Source organism: Mastomys coucha, unplaced genomic scaffold (genome assembly GCF_008632895.1).
Source record: "Mastomys coucha isolate ucsf_1 unplaced genomic scaffold, UCSF_Mcou_1 pScaffold3, whole genome shotgun sequence".
NCBI classification, from domain to species: Eukaryota; Metazoa; Chordata; class Mammalia; order Rodentia; family Muridae; genus Mastomys; species Mastomys coucha.
The window spans coordinates 12,895,716-12,914,289 of record NW_022196909.1 but is presented as its reverse complement, the minus strand read 5'-3'; the positions used below and the strand labels follow the sequence as shown (position 1 = coordinate 12,914,289).

General features: G+C 49.8%; 1 protein-coding gene and 1 long non-coding RNA gene across 5 annotated transcripts in view; both read left to right on the top strand.

Moving 5' to 3' along the window:
- Positions 1–18,574, top strand: part of Sh3rf3 (SH3 domain containing ring finger 3) — a 328,118-nt gene that overhangs the window by 265,707 nt on the left and 43,837 nt on the right. For all 4 annotated transcript variants that reach the window (XM_031347710.1, XM_031347709.1, XM_031347711.1 and 1 more), the window contains 2 exons: positions 7,233–7,403; positions 11,766–12,022. In XM_031347710.1, coding sequence (XP_031203570.1) covers positions 7,233–7,403; positions 11,766–12,022 — 428 coding nt within the window. The remainder of the gene's footprint in view (positions 1–7,232; positions 7,404–11,765; positions 12,023–18,574) is intronic.
- LOC116074833 lies at positions 14,204–15,767 on the top strand. The gene is made up of 2 exons (XR_004112304.1): positions 14,204–14,246; positions 15,171–15,767. It is a non-coding gene; the product is annotated as an uncharacterized LOC116074833 (long non-coding RNA).

Genomic DNA, 18,574 nt, shown 5'->3' with positions numbered 1-18,574 from the left:
ATGGTGTTGGAACGCCAGACAAGGGCCCAGAAGAAGTTCGTGTGTGGATCATTGATGAAACAGTGCCAAAAGATCCCGCTGTGTTCTCTTTTCCTACCGAGATGTAATTCAACATCCATTTGCTCTACACAGGGCAACCAACAAACCAAAGAAACAGTCTCACCCAAGTCAGGATTAGTGAACAAATAGTTTATTGGACCATGAGCGAGGGATCACTCATAGGAGAGGGGTGTGGCTTGCTTCCCTCAGAGAGCTGCACCTGAGATGTGTTTTGCATGGCAAGTGAGAGCCGCTTACAGGCTTACAGTCCTCATGAGCCGTCTGTTCTGATGGTCAAAGGCCATTAATCCACTCTAAAGGACAATGTGAGCCATGTGTTCTGGAATACTGAGAAAGACTGATGGAGAATCCATGTCCAACTCCAAAAAAAATTTTAAAAAAAAAAGGCATTATCTACCACAGACTCATAAAACAGCCAGCTCTGCCCTACAGTGGACTACCATTATAACAATGGGACCTACTGGTCAGTCTAGGGTAGTGATCCTCAATGTGTGGGTCACGACCCCTTTGGAGGTTAAAGGACCCTTTCATGGGAGTCACCTACGATCATTGGAAAACACAGATGTTTGCATTACAATTCATAAGAGTGGCAACTTTGCAGTTTCAAAGTAGCAATTAAAATAATTTTACAGTGGGGGTGTCACCAAAAACACGAGGGACTATATTAAAGGGTCCCAGTATTAGGAGGGTTGAGAACATCTGAGGTAGAGTAATGTGAGCCCTTGAGTATTGTTCCATGGAAGTACCATAGAGACCAGTTTCCAGGTCAGCTTTGGCAATTCAGGCAGCATCACGTTATCACGTTGGCCCCTCCCTACTGCAGCTTTAGTTTAGTGAGCCAGGCTAACATCTGCCCTCAGTTGAGTGTGCAGCAGCTGTGTACATAAGGCCAGTACCCTCTTCCCCTCTCGGTGCCAGCACCTGCACAGTCCTTCCAGAGGATGCATTTAGTTTCCCAGTTCAGTCTCGCTCCACATCCTCGTTGCCAGCACTTTATGCAGAGGGAGCTCCTGCACAGGTTTTGTCCACCATCAGAGGCTCCTAGTCCACCTGGTGCCCATCCTTTGAACACAGTAGTTGATAGGTGGGCGCACATCTCCACATCCTGTACCTGGGAGGCTCTAACAAGGAAGAGAGTAGACACAGGACCCCTTGCAAGAGCAACGGGAACAAATCTTTCACTCAGTATTGGGGAAACGTGAGCAAGCCGACATCTGGCGGAGAAGGAATGTGAAATGTGTCGAGGCCCCGGAAGAGTCTGAATCATGATTAGAACCGAAGGGAAATCTGCAGACCGCAGAGCTTTGCTGAAGATACACGTAACAGGCGAGCAGAACACGTGCCACTGAGTCGCACATGGACGCACAGCGCCACACCGAGTCATCACAGCTGCCAGTCTGTCCAGCCTGAGCTCTGCCTTGGGACACCAGGCGCAGAAGTGAGAGCTGACACTCGGCCTCTAATGGTAGGCCCAGCCGCATGCCAGGACTTACATTTCCTTGGCCACCAACTCAGGAAGCACCTTTTCTAACTAGCAAGAAAGCCACATGCAGGCTATGGCGTAGTAGTGTACCAGTCCTTACTATAGTCTCTTCTCCTGGTGTCAGGCTTTCGTGCACTTGAATTTGACCATGGTGGTGGCTCAGCCGATCTGGATATGGGGTGGGAGGGGCGGGAGAGACTGCCTTGAGGACTCCATGAAGGTCTATGTCAAGCTTGTAAAGTCTTCTGAAGCAGATGGAAAGTGAGAGCCAGGAGGGTAAGAACCATGCCAGCCACAGGTACTCCTGGGTATCCCTAGGTTCTATGCCAGTTTCGGGGCACATGGGTATGATGAAGGATATCCACCCACATAGACCAGGCGGGGTAGCTGAGTGATGTCAGTATGAAGGACCAGTAAAAGGAGACATCGCTATGACTGTCCCTAGGGATCTGGAAGTGTGTCCCTAGGGATCTGGAAGTGAGCAGTGCAGGCAGCGTGATGCTTAGATTCCTTAGGGCTGGACCAGTCTGATGGAGATTGCTAGAAGTATTCTCTATGTGCACATTGTTTTGTGTGTTCCGTGGGTGCTTTCTGATTCATAAAGGAAAGCAGAAGCTTAGTAGCACACTCCCCGCTCCAGCCAGCATCCCGCTGCGTAAGTGCATGCTAGATACACAAGCACCTCACACAGGAAGCCACCTAGCATGACCATCTGCGTCTGTCCCCGCTCTGAGACACCCAGAGAGGAAAGAGGAGAAAGGATTATTTTTTACATGCTTTTTTGGGGGAGGGGGAGAGCATGACATGGATCCAGCTCCAGAGTGAGCAATGAAGTTGGGTTCAGCTGGCAATGCTCACTTATAGGCCAATATGGAAGACTGGATCCGAGGGAGGCTCTCATCAAGCAAAGCACGTTTACAAGAAAGATGGAAAGGTCCAGGGGCTGAAGAGATGGCTCAGAGGCTAAGGAGGAACAGCTCCTGCAGAGGAACTAAGTTTGGCTTCCGGCACTCACTCTGGGTGGTTCAAAACTTGCCTGTACCCCAGCAGCCGGAGATTCCCACACCTCTGGTCTCTGCAAACACAGTACAAAAACAAGTCTTTTAAAACTAAGAGGCTAAGCCAGGCCGTCACGGCGCACACCTTTACTCCCAGCACTTGGGAGGCAGAGGCAGTCAGATTTCTGAGTTCTAAGCCAGCCTGGTCTACAGAGTGAGTTCCAGGACAGCCAGGGCTACACAGAGAAACCCTGTCTCAAAAAGCCAAAAAAAAAAAAAAAAAAAAAAAAAAAAAAAAAAAAGAATAAAGGGCTAATCATGTCAGTGACCTGCCACAAGCTAAATGGCACAGCCCTACACAGTGAGCCTTACAGGCCTGCCCTTGGAGTTGGCAAGAGCCATCCCTGACTCCAGAGCGAGGCTTACCCCCCATGCTGTGCCCACCCCCAGGCTTGAGACTCTCATGGTGTCTGACCCCATCCTTAGGGCATGCTATGCTTCTAAGTCATAGACCTGTCCTTGAACGGTCTGAACATGCAGGGACAGTGTCAAATTCTCAGACCTTTCCAAACTCAGTTTCTCCAGGGTGCAATGTTCCGGCCTATGTGGCGCTGACGTGAGTCCGTGTGTCTAGCACACAGCAGACACTGGGTCCCTGCCCTCTTCTCTTCCCTTGCCCCATCTCACCCATGACCTTGTGGTGAGGCCATATTTCTACAGGATGGACACCTGGTAAGTCCTCAGAGCCAGAGCTGGTAGCTGTGCAATGAGAAGTGAGGCACGTGCGTCCTTGGGTCAGGAGCGCCTGGGAAGGACACATCTCTCCTGCCGGGCATCAGCACCTCGGCGCTGTCCCTAACGCAATACATACATTTCCTCGGGCATCCCAGTCCTAAAAAATGAGAGTGCGCCCCCTATGCGCTGAGGCTCAATGCAGCGTGAAAGACAAATCTATGTATCTGAGAGCATAAAGGATGTGTCTCTCAGCAGCTCCTGTACTGACAGCGAGGGAGTAGGCACTGAGCCGGGTCTCTGTTCCACGGATTTCAAAAGCCTTAAGATGACTTGGAGCCACTGAGAAGGCACCCTCGTTTTCAGTGTTTGTAGGAAAAGATGCAATGTCCCTTGTTACGCTGAGACCTAAGTGCAAAGTCCTTGTCCCATCGAGTCACAGAGGGATCCTAAATTTCTGAGTTAAAGATAATCCCCGAAAGGAAATGGCATTCAGCTGTCGCACAGCTGTTCCTCTCAGGCCCGGAGAACGACTGCCAGGCCCTTCCAAGGTTGGTGGGCATTTATCACAGCTGCTCACGACGTGCACTTGCTTTGAGTGACTTCCCAGATACAAGAAATGCGATCTGAATACCATTCGCCATGCTCAGATTCGAACAGCCGTGAGCTGCTGGACTCTTGTCCCGCCGTGCCTCTCTACTCAGCAGCTAAGTGACTAGAGAGAGCTGCATCCTGGTGCAGGAAGCAGCGAAGCAGCAGTCTGGGGTGGAGCTGGTCTTGTCCATAGCTCTGCACTGGAACATAGGCACAAGCTCACCACCCAAACGCACATGTGCAAAAGAGTCTCAATGGTAGATAGGACTCCAAACCAGGACTCCATTTGTTGAGAACGTACCAAATGCCTGCTCCTGAGGAGAAAGCATTGAACCATCAGTTAAAACTCTTGTCTTATTGGAACACATGGTGTGGCGGGTAAGGGGTGGAAGCGACAGGCAGACAATTGGTAAAATGGTCCTGAGGCAGGAGCCTGGGTGATGTTATCCATGCGCCTCAGGAGCAGGTCCCCCTGGCAAGGTTTGCTTCTCCCCTTCCAGGCCCCTTTGGAAACAGGTCCCCTGCACCTGGACTCAGCCCCCTCATGCGCGTGAGCATGACCTAGGGTCATGAGCAGCTGCATCCTGCTCAGAGAGCGCTCAGTGCCAAGAGAACGCAGCTGCTCCAGTTCCCTCAGACAATACAGGAATTAGGAAAGAAGGCCAAGAGAAAAGTGAGGAAAAAGAAAACTGAGACTTCGAGACCCTTCTCCAGGCAATTTCCCAGTCTGAGAGCCTTTGGGTATAGAATAAGCCATGTGCGAAAGCATTTCCTGACACACAAGCAAAAACCTTCAGAGAAGCCTGCAGCAGAATCGAGAGATTGCGATGCGCTTCTCAAAGAGACAGACATTTCATGTCCCGTGACTGAGGCCATGTGTGCACACACAGCACAGAGCCCTGGGAGTCCATGCTCTATGCAGATAGACCCTGCAGACATCCAGCTATTTGGGCCAGCCAGCAGACACTGTTATCTTGCAAAGAGCAGGTTATGGGGCCGCCGGTCACCTCTGTACCCACCAAACAAACCCTACTTGGCACTAGCAATGAAACAGAAATGGCCCCCCAAGCCATTTTCAGTAGGGAATAGTGGCCTGGACTCTGCCCCACTGCAGGCAATGGTGAGCCACTAGGCCACTTCCCTGGTACCACCAAGGGCATAGGTAAACCTGGTGGGGTTGGAGCTGTCTAGAGAACCACACAGCTCCAGAGAGTCATCAGTTGCCCCTCTTAGCATTCTGCTGTGGCCAAGGTCAGCAACTGATCTGATCTTATAAAGGGACTGAAGGAGGGCCGCTTAACCAGGATTTGTGTTTCATGTTTCCTTCACAGAAGGTTCCCATAATGTGTCCTTCTTACACGAGCTCCTGTTTTCTCCCTCAGCACCTGTTATGAGGAAGTTACTCTCTCCGTGTGTGTGTGTGTGTGTGGTGTGTGTGTGTGTGTGTTTGTGTATATATATATATATATATATATATATATATATATATGTATATATATATATATATATATATATATATATATATATATATATATATATATATATATATATATATATATATATATATAGTCTTGGCATGTGTCTCAATTAGGGTTATTATTCCTGTACTTAAAAACTCCATGACCAAAAGCAGCAACTTGGGAAGGAAAGGGCTTATCTCACTCACAATTCATCAAAAGCAAGCGGGGACAGGAGCATGGAGGAGTGAGTGCTCCTTACTGGCTTGCTCCGCGTGGCTTGCTCAGCCTGCTTTCCTATAGAACCCAGGACCACCTGCCTAGGGAATGGCACCACCTACAGTGGGCTACCCTACAGCCTGATCATATGGAGGCATTTATTTTTCTATCCAGGCTCCCTCCTTTCAGATAACTGTAGCTTGTGTTAAGTTGACATAAAACTAGCCAGCACAGTGTGGGCGTGCAGTCCTCGAGTGTCTTATCGATTAGTAACATTTCCCCTCTGGCCATTAACGGGAAGGGTCACACTCTGGTTTTCTCTTCTGTCACATAGGCATGTGGTGGGCACTGGATCTCCATGGCACTGAAGAGGAGGGTCCTCTCCAGGTGGCCCCTTGCTCTCGGATGCCCAAGGTTTCCCAGACACTGGTGTTTGGCTTTCCACAAATTAAACCATACACCCGGCTTTCATCCTAGGGGTAGAGGCGTATAAACAGGACGCTGAGCCCCGACTGAGTCGATCCAGAGGCCCTGCAGATGCAGGTTGTAGAGGGAGGGGGGATGTGGCTGGAAGGCAGGGAAACCTTTGGTCTCCTTAGGACTTTGGTTTTGTTCTGGAATCTTTCTCGGAGTCTCGGTCCTTCCGCGAATTCTAGAGAGCCGTACTGTTTCCTTTTCCACTTCCTGGGAAATCCCTTCTCAGAGTCAGGAGGGTGCTGGAGGAATTCTGGGAATCAAGCAGCCCCAGATCGTGTACTCTCGGAACTTCTAGGAACCTGCAGCACCAGGACAAGATCTCATCAATGCCCGGGAACCCACATCTCAGTCCACAGCTCTTGAGATGGCTCTTCTGGCCTCTCCTACAGAACTCACCTTTAGAACTGGATCTTCTAAGTAAATATCTGATGGGCAGGTTCCTCTAACAGTCAAGCCCAGCTGTTCCCTAGACTCCAGAAGGAAGGGAGCCCCTCTGCCTTGTTACTCCATGCTCGTTAGTACTGCAAGGAAGAGATTCATGCATTCTTAGTGTGTCCCAGAAAGGGCTGAAGTCTCTTCAGCCTTGCCTGCACATGAGGCTTACAAGAAAAGGAGACGTGAAATAATTAGTAAGAGTGTGACTATCGCTCGAGGGAGGCTGTTCCTTCTGGAAGAGGAGCTCAGAGGATTCTCTTCCAGCTCAGACTAACGGGAAAACCAGGCCCAGCTAGACCGGAACAGCCCGGACCCAGCTAGCTTACTCGACTATCCCCAAGATTTCCTCTTGCTCGGATACCAGACTATGGAAATCATAGAGAAAAGGAAAAAAATAATCACGAGGTCCAGAGACCAGACTGAGGATATCGTGTGAGGTGTCCTGGAGACTAGGCAGCATAGTGCCTCATTGAGTTTCTTCTCTTCTGTGACAGAAAATAAAAGCCCCCCCTCTCACCCTGCCCATACATTGTCTGGCCATTCAGTGGGCCCATCAGAAATCCACAAGCGTTAGGAACAGGCGTGTTCCGCCCTCCACCTCATGTGTTTGTAGTAAGACTGAGTCAGGTAAAGGGTATGTGAGCTCTGAATTACAGCTCCCTGCAGTTACCAGCTAGTCTGTAGGTAAGGGTTCGTCTACAGATGAGCTCCATCTGCCCTGTGCCTCCCCTGTCATTCCTGATGTCCACTGAGCCTGTCTTCATCCTCTGTTCACAGGTACCTGGCTCTCTATGCATACAAGCCGCAGAAGAATGATGAGCTCGAGCTACGCAAGGGGGAGATGTACCGTGTGCTCGAGAAGTGCCAGGACGGCTGGTTCAAGGGGGCTTCACTAAAAACCGGCGTCTCGGGGGTATTCCCTGGGAACTATGTGACACCCGTCTCCAGGTGAGGGCTTAGCAACTGGAACAACAGGGGAATACAGCCTAGAGGCCATGCTATAGGCTGGTCCCTGGTTATGCTCAGTCCAGAGGCAGTGGGGACATTTGAGTTCCTCTGAGGAGTGACTCCTCTGCCAAGCTTGGTTCACTGGGGTTTTCCCTGGGAACACTGGCTACCCAGGGGATAAACATGGCAGCAAGAGCTGAAGTAAGGACAGCAATAGCAGCTAAACAGGAGTGGGAAGATCGTCAGAGAGCAAGGCCAGTGTGTATGCATGAACATGCAGTGTGTGGTGGATGTTATCAAGTATGCATGCTCATACAGGTACTCGTATATGTATGTGTATGCAATGAGCATGGGGCAGGTACATCTTATAGTATAGTTATGCTATATGTATAAGCATGAAAATGTGTGTCCTCCACATTGGTCTCTGCACTCACATGTACACAATGTGTGCACGTGTGTAGAGTTTGATAAGTATATAGTATGTGATATGCATATGAGTATGTGGAGTGTGTCTGCATGTGTGTGAATGATACAGGCATAATGAACATGTGTGTATATGCAGTAGCATAGCATGTATGTATGCATTTGTACCATGTGAGCATAGCATGTACACATGTATGATATATGTACATCACATATGTATTTATGGTATGAGCACAGCATACGTGTGTGTGTGTGTGTGTGTGTGTGTGTGTGTGTGTGTAAAACACACATAAAGGAAAGTAATACATGCCTTAAAGTAACAACTCTGAATGACTGATAGCATTATGAGTAACTTCTTAAATGTCCCCTCCTTGTACTTTGTAACATTTTTGCAAATCTCAATTACCTAATATTTTAAAAAATAAGAAAAGCAATTTTAAAAATTCACTGGAGGGGAAGCCCAGAGTTGTTGGAATTTTCCATTGTGCTGTGAGGTCCACTGTGTGGCTGTTGGAGTGTCACTCACAGGAGCCCCTTAAAACAACTGGCATCAACACTAGTGGCCATGTAAACAAGCCATCTAAATATCTTTGGGGAAAAAAAGCTGAAAATATTACATCTTCTTGTCTTGTGTCAGTTGCCATCCTCCTGCCTGTGTAAGCAGCTTCAGAAAGCCCCCGGGGGACAGGGAACACACATACTGTTGGTGTTGCAGCTTAGGTGGCATGGGTACTCTGTAGCCAGTGCGTCACAGAGGATGCCCGGAGGCCTGAGGGGAAGGACTGTCCTCAGGTCGTGGAGGGAGGTTAGAGACAAGGAAGGGATGTGGTGACAGACCCTTCTTCACTCAAGCAACTTTCAGGAGGAAGGCATGTGAGGAGCAAGCTTCTGGGCCTTCAGGAAACTCCTGTCTGCTAAATCATGCTAGTCATACCCCATGGACAGGGGGATGGCTGCTTAAGGCATTAGCTTCCTGCAAGCCTCTTGTGAACTCTTTACTAGCATGGAGCAACTTGACCAGTAGTTTTGATTTGTTCCTACTGAACACAGGCAAAGCCCCACCCCACCCCCACCCACCGCCTAAGGTCCTCAGAGTGTGCTAAAGGGGATTTCTGCAGCCAGAGTGGCTCCCCTCACACACACCAAATGTGGCCTCACCTCATCTGCTTCCTAGTAAAACTTGGCATCTCTTTGGGGAACTGGGTCTTAAAGTCCACTTTCTGTTGAAAGCCTTATCCCGTGTCCCTGTCTGAAGCCTGTGAGTACTGCTCCTTATGGATCATAAATAAGTGTGCAGAGCCTGCTGGCCCTTGACACAGCAGCCATTTCTGGTTTTGTACGCAGGCCTCATTGCGTGCCAATTATGTATATGAGGTACTCAGTACCTGCAGGTTGATAAATCCATGGAATCTGGTAGTTCTGATTAAATGCTCTTGTTAGGATTGTCCACGTCTTGCCATGGGAGGACCAAACTGGAATGAAACTGGAACTCTATAGATGACCTGGATCACTTCAGCCCATGCACCCCATGAGTTTCCCGCTTCCCTTGACCTCCACTGTCTTCAAACTGAATGTTTGTTTTGTTTGTTTTTAAAAAAACAAAACAGCTCGGAGCCAAGGAGGTGAAAGAGCAGACATCCCTGGCAGATCTAGCTCTGATGACTGAAGAACTGGGAAGGCTCTGGTGTCTTCTCAGGTCCTTAAGAGAAGGAATTGCCAGGAGCCCCCACAGTTACTATCTCAGAGGCCTGAGCTTTTCAACTGGGCCTGCCACTCACCACAGCGTAGAAAGGCTGGCTTCAGTCTTATTCCTAGAAGCAGAGGGGCTGGTCCCCATGCTCTAAGACCAACACCCTCACTTACACTCACCGCAAATTAGAAAACTGCCCAAACCACCCAGCAGGAATCTCAGGACAAGAGTCAGAGGGACAACAGAGTGTCTGGCCTGTATGTGCAGATCAACAAAGGACTCTGAGCCTGAGCTGGCCACACTAGAACTGCTTCACAGTCCTCACCTACAAAGGACATTGGTGCAGGTTCTCTCTTGTTGTGTGTCTGGGGTCTGTTTATTTACTTGTTTGCTTGCTTGTCTTATAAAACAAGAAGAAAAGGAAAGAAGAAAGGAGAAAGGAAGGAAGGAAGGAAAGAAGGAAGGAAGGAAGGAAAGAAGGAAGGAAGGAAGGAAGGGAGGGAGGGAGGAAGGAAGAGGAAGGGAGGGAGGGAGAGAGGTTACAATAAACCAGAGCAGAAAGCAAGCCAGCCTGGCCTTGGGTACTAGGTCTTACAGGTGACAGCAGGCAGTAAGGAAACATGGGCTGGCTGGAGCATGCCTAGTCAGACTGATGCCTTTGAGGGGAAGTAGCTCTCAGCTGCCACGGAGGCGCATGCGCCGTGGTTGCCCTCAGCCTTGTTAACATTGCCTTGCAAATGCAAGGCCAGTACTTTGAAGCCCATCTATTTGGTTTTGTAAACAAGATTAAATCTGTCTTTCCTTTCCCTTTCTCTGCTCCCCGAATGATGACTCTTAGGCTAATTATTTATTATTAAATGCCTAGGCCATAGGCTTTGACTCATTCGCTGACTAGATCGTAACTTATTTAACCCGTTCAGAGTAGTCTATGCCTTCCGCATAGTTAGATTACCTCTCCTCTGGGCCTGGCCCCTTCCTTCTGTAGTGTCTTCCTCGGCGTCTCTCTCAGGGTCTCCCTTGAATCTCCCTCAGCATCTCTCTTTATTCTGTCCTGAGTTCAGCTACCTGCTGGTTTATATCCATCTCCCTGTGGCTCTCTTGAATCTCTCTTTTATTCTCTCACTCTCTCCCAGAATCCTCTCTCTTCCTGCCAGTGTCCCACCTCCCATTTCCTGCCTCAGCTCATTGGCCATCAGCTCTTTTTGTTGTTGTTGTTGTTGATAAGTGATGATGCTTATAAAAGATTCTCTCTATGTAGTTTATAAAGATTGAGCATGGTTATAAACCACATCAGTGGTTATTAAAGATGCATGGTGGAGACTGGCCGATTGGCAGGGCCACTCATTCAATGGAGGCAATTTCAGAAGAGCTCTGAGGCTGAGGAGGGGCCGTGGTGCCAGGGACTCCTTTCTGGAGGGCCCTGTCTTTTCCCCCATAGCTGCTAGACAGACACTCCTCTGATTTTTGTGGTTCTCTTCCCTTCAGAAGTCCCCACCTAAGCCATAGTGGGGAGGTAAGAGTGCGCCTGGCCCAGGAAAGGTAGACGTTGGGTAGACTCACTCCTCTCCCATCGGGTCTCCCCTCTCCTCCTACCGTGCCTTCCCCTGTCACAAGAGAGAAAATTCTAAGGGAACGGGGATTGGACTTTACCTCCCGGCACATTTTAATCCCCCTTCACACAACCCACAGAAGCGTATGGATCCCAGACACCGTCCTCAGAGCCAAGGCAAATGTATGCATAGCGAGTTAAAAGTCATTTCCCACAGCTGCTGCGCTCGTCCTCTGCAGCGTGGCTTCATCTGGGGGCTTTAGGGAGGAAGCCTCTGTCTCAGGTAGAAAGCTGCCAGCGCCTGATGGTTCCTGAGAGAGATGGTGTTGCTGCCTGTGCCTTTCTTCGGCAGCTTGAAGAAAGAAGGTGGGGTGTATCTAGGAGGAGCCAGCATCGTGTCCCACCGTGCTCCAGAAGTCTCAGTCTCGGGAGACGAAAGAGTCCACCATGCTTTCTAGTGGTGGTTAGAAGCATATAGCTCTTGGTTAAGAAAAACCAAGCACAACAAAGGCTCCCCAGCTGCTCAACTTGACCTTGGGGCACTCTTTCGAGGATCGCCTTTAAGGACTTCCATGGAGCCCTTGACGTTCACCTCTCAGAGCCCGTAGATCAGAGAGAGCTGGCTTTTGCCATAGCACGTGACCTGATTTTACCTGAGCCCACTCACTGGCTTGATTTTCTGCTTTTTTTTTTCCACTAGGGTTCCTGGAGGAGGGGCTGGGTTACCCTGGAATAATGTGCTTGGAGGGTCTCCATTGGCCAAGGGCATGGCCACCATTATGCACCCTGGAGGTGGAAGTCTGAGCAGCCCAGCTACTGCCACCAGGTCTGCGCTGCCTCTCACCACACTACAGGATCATATGCAGCACCCAGCCACCCCGCTACCAACAGGCAGCTGCCTTCGGCACGCAGCTCAGCCAACAGCCAGCCAGGCTGGGGACACCACCATCCCAACAGGTATGGACACAAAACTCCCAGGGGTTCTCCCTGATAGGAATCAACTAGGGACTTTTGGGGTGTAAATCATGAGGTCTGTTCTGGGCTAGGTCTCTCACAAGCCAGCATGTGGGGGAGGTCAGGTTTGCTTCCCATAACCTGGAATCTTCCGATCTCCAGCATGGGCACCTGCCTTCCGCTGCCATGTACTGGCAGTTTAAGGGCGGGGAGGATTTACAGACCCACGCCCACTGTGGCATGCAAGAAGATGCCAAGGATGAGCAGGATTGGCAAGTGTCCCCCAATACCTTTCCTAGTGATGTAGGAGTGTCTTCCAGGAGAAGTCGGAAGAGGAGTACCAACCAGAGAAACCCTTTTCTAAAGCATATTGAGAGTAGCATCCTAATGAAGCACGATGATGAGCCAGTCTGCTCTTGGGTAGTATGGGCTGAAAAGAAACCATGAGTAGACCTTAAAGACAGAAACATAATGATGCTGCCTAGAAGTCTAGTAGGAAGCTCGTAAGAATTACTTAATAGCAAGACTCCCTTAAGAGTCCACATCAACATGGCCCCGCAGAGCCATTGACATTACCATTGCCCACTGAAAATACCCCAAGGGAGGAGGTGTAACCCATGTTTTTCTTCCCTCCATTCCCTACTATCCAAGAAACTTTTTTCCTCAAAGTGCGGATGAAGGAGAAAATATGAATTCCTTGGAGTAAAGATACATTTGTATATGAGCTAGCCAAACCATGGCCCAATCGAGGGCCCTTAGAAAGCAGCTTCCTGGATGTAAGATCATACCACTCTCTGCTTATATGTTCTCCAGTCATGACTGGTAGGACTGTGTGTGTTGAAGCAAGGGGTGTGTCAAAACTAATGATCCATTCACCCACCCATCAGACCAGAAACTCAGAAAGGATAGTCTGCCCTCACTCATATAATAAGTGGAAGCTTACACGAGACAAGATGAGTGGATAGACCCTTGAGGTCTCACTTTAATGTGGACCATTCTGAGAGCATGGCATTCACACCTTCTCAATAGACAGGATGCCATCCCCACTCTCGGGTCCTCACTGACTGACTGACTGACAGATTTACAAACTCCCTCAGGAAACCGATGCCATCTTGGAGGGAGAGCTCAGGGTACTGGGAGAGGCAAGGTCAAGGTTGGACATATGGGGGGAAATAGGGGCAGGGAAAGTCCTGAGAATGAGCTAAGGCCAGGATGAACAGCCAAGTAATCAAGCACTAGAGGGAGAAAGGACGCGCTTGAGGCGAAAGAAAGGAAGAGGAGAGGGCATCTTCATGCAGCGCAAAACATTTTCTTCCCTTCCATGTCAGATGCCCATGGTCAGCCAGCAGGGCAAGCGTAGTGTGACGAGAAGGGTAGGGAGATGGAGAAAGAACCACATCCACATAGCACATTGCAGTAGTTGTAACAACTGTTGAATTTCATTACTAGCTGCTATTGTTGGTCCCACAGTGTGCCTACTTTATAAGTTAAAGGGCATTATAAGCGTGTGTGTGTGTGTGTGTGTGTGTGTGTGTGTGTGTGTGTGTGTAGGAAAAACAGAATATATGGGGTTTAGTACTAGCTGTGTGGTTTGAAGTAAACAGAGGTGATCTTGGGAGAGCCCCTTGTAATAGAAGACAACTGCCGTTCTGTCCAAGCGGAGCCCACGACAGCCTGGCTGAAGGCAGATGCTTGAGCAACAGATAGACCTGCACTCGAAGGCTGAGGCTCCCAACATCACTGGAGCCTCCGCTTCTCCTTCTGTAAAATGGGACGATCGGTTGTGCTCACTGCCTAGGCCGGTCGTGTGGATGCTAGTAATGTACTCCACACCTCCTCGCTATTCTGCAGAGGTCAGGGGCGTCTAACAAATAGGAAGGAAAGAGACAACAGTGACCATTAAGGAAGGTTCTAAGAAGTGTGGGATCTTAGGGCGACCACCACGGCACAAGGAAAAGACCTGGTGTACAGCCGAGGAACTCACCAGAGAGGGCAAGTAGCCTCGTGGGATCCGATCCTGCAAGCGTGGGCAAATGGCAATGGGCAGCTCATAAAGCACAGTAGTTCTGTCTGAGATAGGAACTCCAGATATGGACTAGAGGATCTGGAGGAACCAAATCAGATTCTGAAACAGGTTACCTTGGGAGTCATGCCCAGCCCAGAGGGAGTGGCTTACGGAGAGATGGCAAACCAGCTTCAGAAGCCGTGGCTTTGAGACAGGCAACAGGTATGGTGAACCCTGGGTGTGCTAGCTGTCTCAGAACAATATCCTGCCGTGAGAGTGATAGCCTATACTAAGAATATCTCTGTCTCTCTCTTCCTCCCTCCCTTTGTCTCCTCCTATTGCTTTCTGTCTCACAAACACACCCCACATGCGGCAGAAGGTGGTTTCACGGGCTCAGGCTTCTCTGTGAGTGGCAAGACGCACTTGAGCCAGATCTGGAAATACTTGTTCCTGTACGTGCTTCCCCTGGGAGAGGAATGCACAGGAAGTCATGTAGATCACTTGGGCGTGGGGGGAGTGGGGGGGGGGAGGTGAAAGAAATGGTTGCCATTCACTTTGGGAATGAAAGAAAGGCTTGAAACACTCAGCTTTTCAGGGGGACAGGGACTATAGGACAGAAGTCTCGTTCACCATCAGAGGTGCCTGTTGTCATCAGTGGGTGCAGGGCGGACTTTGGTACCCAGGGTGTAGCACCATCAGTGAGCCTAGGGTAGATTCAGACACCTGTTATCCACCATCATCAGTGAGAGTCCAGAGTGAAGTTCTTGGGGGATTTTATAGTAGTAGCCACAGCTCAAAGAAACAGAACTGGCACCAAGCAATGTTTTCAAGACACTCCCTGTCAGCGAGCCCCCAAGTCCAACTCTAGTGAGCCAGAGAACCCTGTCACTACCCACAAGTCTTTCCACGAATATTTAGTCTTGCTTAAATTAGCCTATGTCTTGCAACCTTAGCCTGTTGAGACCTGGAAGCACAGCCATCCTGGGTCCTCACTCCTCATCCCTCATCCCTCATCCCTCATCCCTCATCCCCGTCTCCCACCCCCCAGCCAGCCACACCCACACTACTGTGTAAGGTGTTATGCTGCTGTCCCTTGGTGCCCTCAACTTAGAGATGCAGCTGTTGTGTCTGGCTAATCGTTTCCAGCTGAGTTTCCTGACCGGTCAGCAGCTTTCCAAGATGTTGAACTCAAAAGTGCTGAGCTCCAGGATACTGCTCCTCTTCTGGTCACGAGCATCTCCTCGTCCACTCAGCCCAGCCAGCACGCCACACGAGTCCGGCTAGACTGAGCAGCCCTGTTGGCACAGCAGCCTCGGGTTAACCGCCGGCATAATGGCCTTTCCACACCAAGCCTCACTAAAGCGTTCCCAGTTCAAACAGAAAGCGAAGCCCTGCCAGTCATTACTCCTGCGCGAGATGACAAGCAAGCATCAAAAGAAATGGGTTTGGCTCGGGGGCAGCGCAACGCTGTGCACAGTCCGTCGCCATGGCAACTGCAGTGCCCGTGACAAGCATTCTCTTCTGCCCGTTTAATTTTACATGTGAGGAGAGTGAGACATGGGATGGCTAAGTGGCTGCCCCAGTGCTGTGACCTAATACTTGTCCCCGTGCCATTGTGCCGTTGTCATGGCCAGGTTAAAGAATGGCTCCTACCGATGGCCTATCAGTACATTAAATGCCACTGGGTTCCCACAGCATTTTCCACTTTAATTCTGCATTTAGAGAGAAAAACACCATTGACAGTACAAGTAATGGATTGTTCGATGCCGTAATTGCCTGTTTCAGCAGCTCCTAGCCCTGCGTTGGGGGGGGGCGGGGGACAGGGGGGAGAGTGTTCCAACAGTGTTCTCATCTCAGCCCAAGGCATGCAGTTTGACAAAGGCTCAATTGCATCAGCCATACCTAGCGTTTGATATGATTAGTTCTACTTAGCATACCTCCTCCCTCTTGCACCGGCACAGCACACCTGTACAGTGCCCATGTCCTTTATGTACTCACCGAAGCACTTTGCTGGGGTGAGAGCCCCATACAGACATCTGTTCATCAAAAGCAGATCACAGAGAGCAAACCAACAACTATCAGCCACAGGGAAAGAACTAAGTGCAGACGCAGGGCACCGCAGGGATCGAAGGTGCAGAGAGGACCACAGAGACCCAGTTCCTGGGCAGTTAGAGGAGCGGGTAGAAAACAAGTGCGCCTGCACTAGTTAGAATGTGCATGATAGAGGCATAGGTGGGCTGCTAAGGAAACATGAAGAGAGGCGACCGATTCATTCAAACCCAGAGGACAGGAACCAGGGTAGGAAAGGGGGCAGGAAACGTTTTCAAGAGGTCACCATCCCTTTCCGAGGCAGTGTAGGTAGGTGGGGTAGGAACAGTGTTCAGCAGGAGGACCAGCCAGGGCAAAAGCATGGCCCTGCAAACAGACCTCCCTATCTCACCTCCCCGCTCCCATAGGGTAACCACATTCAGTTTGTTGTGGGGCTGAGTCGTGGGAAGAGCAGCCCACGACTGGGATGGGGCGGTGCCTCTGCAGAGACAAACGTCAAATCTGATGGACTGGTGGAAGCCAGCGTGCAAGGTTGGAGAGGGCTGTCTGGACAGAAGGCAGGTAAAGAGCTGTGAGGCAGGAGTTTGGGAAGTGAGAGGGCTTCACGCGGAAGAACCAGGAAAGACTGTAGTGGGCAGAGAGGCAAGAGGGCACACACCACAAGGATGCTCTCGGGCCATCAGGGAGGTCAGGGTTGTATCTGGGTAGCTGGGGGCAGAGAGAGTGAAGGGTTTTAAATAGCGGGTGCAGATTAGAAAGAGATTGGATTTCCCCTCCCACTCAAAGCTACTACGACCTCAGACAGATATCGACGGCGGCAGCTTCTGAGACATGAGACTTAGATGAGCAAGGACAGTTGGCTATCTAGTGAAGTCTTGAGGAGAGTGTCCGTGGCACAGGAGAGCAGCCAGAGCATCCCGAGGCGTGGCTGCCTGCCGTGGCTGGAGTTACAGATGGGAGGTCCAGAGAGGAGAGAGCTGCTCCGAAAAAGCCTCCGGTGCTGTGCGTCAGCATGTGCGTCTGAACACATCGCCCAGTGCCAAGACAAGAAGGGAAGAAAGGATTGGCACTGGCCATGCCCACAATATGCACACACAGGAATGGTGCCTGCTTTTGCAGTCGAACTGGGGAAGAATAACGCTCCACACATTTGCGAGGCCAATGGACTCGGCCTCTATGGGAACAGAGCACGGACTCCAGTTCTAACACGCGGGAAAAGCAAAGATCAAAAGGCTCAGACTGCTTCCCATTCATTTAAACGGACAGCAAGACAAAACGCAAGGACAGCCATTGGTGTAAAGAAATACCTAACCCTTTAAAAGCAAGGAAACCAACATGTTGGCTATACAAAAAGCATTAAAAAATAAAAATAAAAAATTATTAGCTACATAAACAGCCCAGAGGACACAGCACAGAGGACACAGCACAGAGGACACAGCCCAGAGGATAGCCCAGAGGATACAGGCCAGAGAATACAGCCAGAGGATACAGCCCAGAGGATGCAGCCCAGAGGACTAAGCCCAGAGGACACAGCCAAGATGACACAGCCCAGAGGACACAGCCAAGATGACACAGCCCAGAGGATACAGTCCAGAGAACATAGCCCAGAGGACACAGCCCAGAGGACACAGCCCAGAGGACACAACCCAGAGGACACAGCCAAGAGAATACAGCCCAGAGGATACAGCCAGAGAACATAGCCCAGAGAACATAGCCCAGAGGACACAGCCCAGAGGATACAGCCCATAGGACACAGCCCAGAGGATATAACCCAGAGGATATAACCCAGAGGATGCAACCCAGAGGATATAACCCAGAGGACACAGCTCAAAGGATACAGCCCAGAGGACACAGCCCAGAGGACGAAGCCCAGAGGATGCAACCCAGAGAATACAGCCCACAACCAGCCAATTGGTAACCAAACAGGCATTTGAAAATTGGGCATTTGAAGACATTGAAAGAGCTATATTCTAGACATTCATAAAGTTGAGACTGGAACGTGTTGAAAGGAATAAAACGCCTAGAACAAAGACAGTGCGATGGAATTGGGCAGCACCAAAGAAAGATATTAATGAATTGAAGGTGTTGCCATAGAAACTACAAAAAATAAAACAGATAAAAGAGGTTTTGTTCAAGCCATAGAAACAGTCAGGTGATGTGGAAGCCAACAGATCGGGAGAGCGTCACTCCCGACAGTGTGTCTGAGAGCAGATTCATATCCCAAAACATTCAAAAAATAAAGAGCCAATAAGACAGACAACCAAGTCAAAAATGGGCCATGGATCTTAACAGAAAATTCTCAAAGGAATAAATAAATAAATAAATAAATAAATAAATAAATAAATATGCCTAGGAAATACCTTAATAGTGTTCAACAAACACAGCAATTAGGGAAATGCAAATTAAAACTACTTCACCTTACTCCAGCCAGAAAAGCTGCTATTAAGAAAACAACCAGCTGGGTGGTGGTGGCGGGTGGTGGTGGCGCACGCCTTTAATCC